General features: G+C 32.6%; 1 protein-coding gene across 1 annotated transcript; it reads left to right on the top strand.

The window, feature by feature from the left end:
• The first annotated feature begins 283 nt into the window (after window positions 1-283).
• LOC140432141 (uncharacterized) lies at window positions 284-4,387 on the top strand. The gene is made up of 4 exons (XM_072519977.1): window positions 284-1,379; window positions 1,443-2,072; window positions 2,238-2,667; window positions 3,910-4,387. The coding sequence occupies exons 1-4, from the start codon at window positions 284-286 to the stop codon at window positions 4,385-4,387; spliced, it is 2,634 nt and encodes an 877-aa protein (XP_072376078.1).
• The last annotated feature ends 3,799 nt before the right edge of the window (window positions 4,388-8,186 follow it).

The following is an 8,186-nucleotide window of genomic DNA, read 5'->3' as shown; positions in this document are numbered from 1 at the left end:
TGACAGCAGTGACATGACAACCACACATGACAATAGATTTAGGTCATGGACTACATGTGAACTGAATTAAGGTTAAGTTATACAATTCTTATAAAGCTTAATAAATTAATAAAACCTATCGTAAGTAGCTTTATGTTATGTCCAAAAGTCCTAAAGAGGAATACATTACATGGTGGCAGCGGAAAAGTGACGATAGGTTAAGTTGTGTTAAAAGACGGTGCATGTGACAAAAGCCTATAAAAAATATATGTAAGTAAAGGAGCTATACTGTGCTCGAATCAGTATGACAGATACTTGTAAAGGCTTAGAACCGTTTAGTTTCCAAGGAAATAATATTTCTCACGAGTGGAAATTTTGGAAGCAAAAGTTCCAGTTATTTTTAACAGCCTCCGGCAAAAGTGAAAAACCAGACCACATAAAAATCGCTATTCTCCTAAATCAGCTGGGAGATGAAGGGCTAAAGATATTCAATACCTTCGAGTATGAAAATGTTGGAGATGATCAGAAGTACAATGTTGTTTTGTGTAAGTTTGATACATACTGCAGCCCTCTTAAGAATTTAATTTATGAACATTTTAAATTCTTTAAAAGAGATCAATTACAAAATGAAAGTATCGATCAGTTTGTAACTGCCTTGAAACAATTAGCATCAACATGTGAGTTTAAAGAAAAGGATACTTTAATTTTGGACAGGATTGTTTTGGGTACACATGATCTACGAATTCAAGAAAAATTATTACAATGTGCTGATTTAAAACTAGCACAAGCTATAGACATCTGTAGGGCTATGGAAAATAGTGCTGTTACTCAACGTGAAATATCCAAAGAAAGTGAAAGTGTTAGTGTTGTGAAGAAAAGAAATGAAGAAAACAGACCTGGATCTACAGGACAGTCAAGGTATGGTTCAAAGTATGAAAAGGAGCAGTCTACAAGCCATAAAGTTACTGACAAAAATACAGGTAACCATTATATTCAGTGTTATAAATGTGGACTTCAGCATATTAGGGGTAAGTGTCCTGCATTTTTCAGATATTGTTCTTTGTGTAACAAAAAAGGACACTACCGTAAATTTTGTCCTGATAATAACAACAAAGTCCATGAAATCAATGATAACGATAGTAGTTGTAGCAATTCTGACACTGATTTAACTGATGAACAGGTACTAGTGTGGACTGTTAATGAAATTAATCCGAACTCTTCAGAATGGTTCCAAAAAATCATTATTAATGGTAAAGAGAGTATTTTAAAAGTTGATACTGGAAGTGAAGTCAATATATTGAACAGTAGTGATTTTAAAAATTTAAATATTGATTATAAAATGCTTGAAAATACTAATAGTTCATTATCTAGCTATACTGGACATGTTATTAATGTTGTTGGTAAAATTTATATACCTTGCTCTTTCAAGAAAATATTTAAAGATTGTCTGTTCTATATTTTAGATAATGATAAACAAAAATCTCTATTAGGCCTAAAGGCAGCAAGAGACTTTCAAATTGTTTGTGATCAGCCTAGTGTTAGTATGATAGATAATAATGAAACAAATCATATTATAAATAGTTATAAGAGCATTTTTTCAGGTGTAGGAAAGGTCAACAGGTATTTTAATAAAACTTTATCTAGTGATGCAGTGCCATTCATAAGTGGGACACGAAAAATTCCACTGGCTATAAGGAGCCAAGTTAAAGATAAACTTGATGATATGGTACGTAAAAACCTTATTGTACCAGTTAGTGAACCCACAGAATGGCAAAATCCTATTGTAGTTGTTCCGAAAAATAAGGGATCTGATATTAGAATATGTATGGATCCTGTGTATCTAAATAAATATGTTAAAAGAGAAAGGTTTCCAATTCCTACTCAAGATACTTTATTTGCTAAGCTTTCAGGGGCTAATTATTTCACATTATTAGATGCGTCATCTGCTTTTCTTCAGTTGCCTTTGAATTATGAAAGTTCACTTTTATGTACTTTTACTACACCTTTTGGTCGTTATAGATATCTGAGATTACCATATGGCCTTACCTGTGCACCTGAAATTTTTCAAAAATATATGTCTGAACTTTTAGATAGTATATCAGGAACAATAACATATTTTGATGATATTTTGGTTTTTGGATGTTCTAAAAATGAACATGACAAAAATTTGAAATGTGTTTTAGAAAAAATTAAACAGAGTGGCTTAACTTTGAATTTAGGAAAATCTAAATTTTGTCAAACAAAAGTGAAATTTTTAGATCATCAGATTAGTAATATTGGCATTTCACCTGATCATGATAAAACAGAAGCTATTACAAAAATGACACCACCAAGTAATAAAAAAGAATTACAACGTTTTTTGGGAACCATAGTATATCTTGCAAAATTTATACCAAACCTGTCAGAACACACTAGTCCTCTAAGATGTTTACTTTCTAGTAAAAATGAGTGGCATTGGGGACATAATGAACAGGCATGTTTTGATAAACTAAAGAATCTTGTGGCGTCAGCCACTACTTTGCATTATTTTAACCCTGACAAAAAGACCATACTCTCTGTTGATGCCAGCCCATATGGTTTGGGGGCCATGGTCTCGCAAGATGGGTTTCCAATTGAATTTGCATCAGTGTCATTAACTCCAACCCAAAGGAGGTATAACCACATTGAAAAGGAGCTTCTTGGTATAGTGTATGTATGTGAAAGATTTTCATTCTATCTTTATGGCATAGATTTTGAAATAGAGACAGACCACAGACCTCTTTTAGGTTTGTTAAAAAAACCTTTAGATGAAATGTCACCTAGGATCCAAAGACTGGCAATGCAATTAATGAGATATAAATTTTCACTCAAATATGTTCCTGGTAAAAATCTCAAAGTTCCTGACAATTTAAGTAGAGATCCTTTGAATAAAACCATAAATACTAATTTTATAGATGATGAAAATAATTTAAAAGTGTATTCTATTGTAGCAACATCAAAAGAAAATGAAAAAAGATTGCAAAATGCAATTGATACTGACCCATCTTTACAAAAAGTTAAATATTATGTTTTAAATGGGTGGCCTGAGCATAAAAGCTCTGTACCTTCTGAGGTGAAAAAATTCTGGTCTGACAGACATGATATATATTTATTAAAGAATGTATTATTTTATAAAAAAAGGTTAATTATTCCTGAAAAATTGAAGGGTGAATTTCTTGATGTTATACATCAGTCTCATCAGGGTGTAGTATCATGTAAGAAGAAGGCTCAAGAAGCAATTTATTATCCGGGATTGATGAAGGATATAGAAAACATTGTTCTGAACTGTCTGACTTGTCAAATGAGCTATAAGAGCAACAATAGGGAGCCATTAAAATCACATGATGTACCTGAAATACCTTGGCAAAAAATTGGTATTGATTTCATGACAGTAGCCTCACAAGATTTTTTAGTTGTGGTTGATTATTTTTCGAAGTTTGCAATTGTTAATAAACTAATGAACAAAACGGCTAGCAGTGTTGTAACACAATTAAAAAATTTGTTTGCTATTAATGGACTGCCTTGTGAAATATTTTCTGATAATGGTCCTCCATTCAGCTCTCATGAATTTTTAAATTTTGTCCGTATATATAATATTGAAGTAACAACATCAAGTCCACAATATCCTCGTAGCAATGGCATGGTGGAAAGAACAATACAAACAATAAAAAACTTGTTTTTAAAATCTGTACAAACTAAGAAAGATCCATTTCTAGCTGTATTAGATTATAATACAACTCCAAAACAAAATTTACCTGCTCCTTGTGTGTTGCTAACTGGAAGAAATTTCAGAACCAACTTACCAGTCAGTATGGAATTTCTAAAGCCCAGACATTCTAATAAAAGATATTTTACACAATTGAGAGAAAATCAAAGAAAACAAAAACACTATTATGACAAAGGAACAAATAGGTTACCAGAATTAAAATCAGGACAACAAATTTTACTTCAAGAAAAGAAAAGGAAATGGAACCCTGGAGTGGTTATGGCAAAGAAAGGATCAAGGGATTACATGGTTAAAGTAAATGATACTGCTTATAGACGTAATAGACACTATCTTAGACCTGTACGGTCAGAAGCACAGCAACATGCAAATGCAAATTGTGAGCAAGCATATGTGAAAACTAGTCATGAAAATGATATTGTGACTACTGGAAGGACAAGTATGGGAAATATGAGAGCAGTTCTTTGTCCTGATGTACCTGATGATACAAGGGACTGTAAAACAAATAACACTATCAAAGATATTGATGTACCTTCAACATCTAATAGAACATCACCCATCAATGACATTAATGTACCTTCTACATCATACAGCAGTACTTCACCTGGTTTGAAAACCTCCAGAAGTGGTAGAGTCATTCGCCCTCCTGATAGATTTACCTATTGATATATTTGTGAATTATTGTTATTTATGTACTTATGATGTATTATGTGAATTAATTTTTGTTTATTTTGTTTTTATTAAAGGGGACGTGTTATGTATGGTTTTCATGTACGGATATACTTGGCAACGTTGCACTTGGCAAACGGAACCTTAAGTGACAGCAGTGACATGACAACCACACATGACAATAGATTTAGGTCATGGACTACATGTGAACTGAATTAAGGTTAAGTTATACAATTCTTATAAAGCTTAATAAATTAATAAAACCTATCGTAAGTAGCTTTATGTTATGTCCAACAGTCCTAAAGAGGAATACATTACACATTCAATACCATACATAGAACAGGTATAATACCTAAAGAATGGCTCCAATCAACATTCATACTGCTACCCAAAAAAGCCAATGCAAAGGAGTGCAATGAACATCGCACCATAGCCTTAATGAGTCATGTATTGAAATTGTTTTTAAAAGTAATTCACAATAGAATACATAAGAAATTAGATAAAGGCATAAGTAATACACAAATGGGATTTAGGAAAGGACTGGGAACACGAGATGCACTGTTTGCAGTAAGTGTTCTTTCGCAGAGATGCTTAGATATAAATCAGAAAGTATATGCCTGTTTCATTGATTTTGAGAAGGCATTTGACAGAGTGCAGCATAATCGGCTTAAAGAAATTTTATTAAATAAAAACATAGACAGTAGAGACATTCGAATCATATGTAACCTCTATTGGAACCAAAAAGCAAAAGTGAAAGTTGAAAATGAACTAACCCAGGATATCCAGATTCGCCGTGGGGTCTGCCAAGGGTATATTTTATCACCCTTGTTATTCAATTTATATAGTGAAGCCATCTCAGAATTAGCGCTTGCCGAAGTCAGTGAGGGCCTTATAATAAACGGTGAGCCACTTAATAACATAAGATATGCTGACGACACCGTCCTTCTGGCAGGAACACTAGAAGAACTGCAACACCTTGCTGAACAGCTTAATATATATTGCAACGATTATGGATTAAAAATAAATTTGAAGAAAACCAAGTTCATGATATTTACAAAAGCACAAAACATCAAAGTTAAGCTAGTAGTAGATAATACAGAAATTGAACAAATACCTTGGAGCATGGATCACAGAAGATACTAATCAGACAAAGGAAATAAAATGCCGCATTGAAATTGCACGGTCAAGTTTTAATAGAATGAGAAAACTTTTTTGTAATCGCGATATCAATATATCGCTCCGAATAAGAATGCTTCGATATTATATTTTCTTTTCCCCTTTTGTATGGAGTTGAAGCTTGGACACTTAAAAAATCTAACATTAAAAACCTAGAAGCATTAGAAATGTGGTGTTACCGACGTATTTTAAAAATATCATGGATGGATCGCAAAACAAACGAACAAGTTCTCGAACAACTAGGAAAACAATTCGAAGTTTTAAATTCCATAAAAATAAGGAAATTGGAATACTTGGGGCACATCATGAGAGGTGAAAAATACGAACTACTAAGGAATATAATGCAGGGTAAAATTAAAGGCAGAAGAAGAGTAGGAAGACGTAAAATCTCGTGGCTACGCAATCTCCGTGAATGGTTTGGATGCAGCTCAATTGAACTGTTCAGGCGCGTAACCAACAAAATTATAATTGCCAGAATGATTTCCAATCTCCGATAGGAGCGGAACTTGAAGAAGAAGAAGAATTTTTGACAAAAATTTTATTTCGTTCATTTATCCTTTAAATAAAATATGCTGCTCATGACGTATATGCATGTTTTCAAATTAAAGTTAATTTTTTTCTTAATGTGATGATACAAAATTGCCTAAAAAAAAATGGTCGAATATTAGAGTTATCAGCTGTTAAGCTGCGAGGTATCAAAGATAACATAAAAGGCAGCTATCGCGCAACGCTACTGGTTTGAACTGTCAGTTGTGTGAGTTTTTAAAGCATGCATCAATAGATATACCATGCGGTCCATATACTATGTGAAAAAAACCTAAAACAGGTCGACTTTTATTCTTAAATTGACAATTTACAGTATAAAAATATTATTCCCCTCCAGCACTCCCTTTGAATTATAAGTTCCCCCTCGAAAATATTAAATAACAAAGGGAATCGTGTGGTACCCTGTTGAAAGGGAATGTTAGTCCTCTGTTCAGCAATATAACGTTTTTTGAGTTTGTGCAATCACAACTGAGAAAATTGATTTTTACAATTAAATTAAATGTTCAATTTGACCACCATTATTCACTTCTTGACAATAACCGAGGCGATTTTGAAATTCTCGTTCAACATTTTGTATGACCTCGGGGGTTATTTTGTTAGTTTCTTCCGTTATCCTAACTTTTAAAGCAGCAATATGCCTGATCTGTTAAAATATACTTTTATGCAATTGCAATGCAAACATTAAATGCAAAAACTTTAAAGATAATAAAATATTAGTCAAAAATCCAAATAAACAATTGATATGAATCTAGGAGGCTGCTGTCATTTAGGTATTTAAAGTTACTAAAAGACGTCAGTATAATATTTGTGCGCGTATTACATTTAATTATGGCTCATTTGTCCGAGACTCAAAGAATAGACCTTTTAGTTATGATTGGTTGTGGTAATAAAACAAGAACTCAAAAGAAGGTTTGTGAAATGTTTAATAATAAATACCCTGGTCAACAAGTTTTGCAGTCTACAGTAAGCAAAATTAAAAAGAATTTTTGTTATACTGGACATGTAAAAGATATTGAAAAACTAGGTAGAAATGGTAAATTTACTGATCTGATGAAAAAAGTTACATGTACTTCTAGAGATTGAGAAAATCCGCATAAGACAACTCGAGAACTTGCCGCCGTCGATGTAAGTAAATCATCTATTTTGAGAGTTTTGCATACAGAAAAATACCACCCTTACAAAGTTCGGTTGGTTCAGGAGTTAAATAAAGATGATCCTGATATAAGGCAAGAATTCTATGAAATGATGATGGACATAATGAACGCAGATTTGCAGTTCCTAAACAAAATAGTTTTTTTTTGATGAAGCGACGTTTCATTTAAACATAACGGGTAACAAACAGAACTGTAGATATTGGAGCAGAGAAAATCCTCACTGGGTGTGTGAGACTCACACGCAATATCCTAAAAAAGTTAACGTTTGGACTGGTATCATTAACAATAAAATTATTGGTCCTTATTTTTTTGGGGGAACAGTTGATGGTCAGGTTTATCTAGATTTTTTGAATAACTTTTTAGTGATATCCAAATAAGATAGACAGATCTATTTACTACCAACAATACGAAGTTCCATCGCATTTTGCACGTATAGTTAGAAATTATTTAAACGAGGTTTTTCCCAATAGGTGTATTGGAAGACACGAATCCCCCGATTGACTCCTTTCGATTACTTCCTATGATGTTATTTAAAATCTGAAGTATATTTTAATAGACCAAACAGTACTGCTGATTTAAAAGTTATGATAACAGAAGAAATTAACAAAATATCCCCCGAGGTCGTACAAAATATTGTACGAGAATTCCAAAATCGCCTCGGTTATTGTCAAGAAGTGAATGGTGGTCATTTTGAACATTTAATTTAATTGTTAAGTATCTTAAAAATCAATTTTCTCAGTTATGATTGCACCAAACTTAAAAAAAACGTTATATTGCTGAACAGAGGACTAAATTTACTTTCTAACAAAGTTCCATACGACCCCCTTTGTTATTTAAAATTTTTGAGGGGGTGCTTATAATTCAAAGTGGGTGCTGGAGAGGTATAATATTTTCATATTATAAATTGTCAATTTAAGGAT

The sequence above is a fragment of the Diabrotica undecimpunctata genome, unplaced genomic scaffold (assembly GCF_040954645.1).
Source record: "Diabrotica undecimpunctata isolate CICGRU unplaced genomic scaffold, icDiaUnde3 ctg00003011.1, whole genome shotgun sequence".
NCBI lineage: Eukaryota > Metazoa > Arthropoda > Insecta > Coleoptera > Chrysomelidae > Diabrotica > Diabrotica undecimpunctata.
Note: the sequence above shows the minus strand (reverse complement) of the source record. Positions and strands in the feature narration are given on the sequence as shown.

What these genes read in the sequence shown, in the direction of transcription:
- LOC140432141 (XM_072519977.1), top strand. Translation starts at nt 284, where the DNA reads ATGACAGATACTTGTAAAGGCTTAGAACCGTTTAGTTTCCAAGGAAAT. An exon ending in TATGTCTGAACTTTTAGATA is followed by an intron (nt 2,073 to 2,237) that starts GTATATCAGGAA and finishes TGAAATTTTTAG; the next exon opens with ATCATCAGATTAGTAATATT. An exon ending in AAGGAGCTTCTTGGTATAGT is followed by an intron (nt 2,668 to 3,909) that starts GTATGTATGTGA and finishes AGGAACAAATAG; the next exon opens with GTTACCAGAATTAAAATCAG.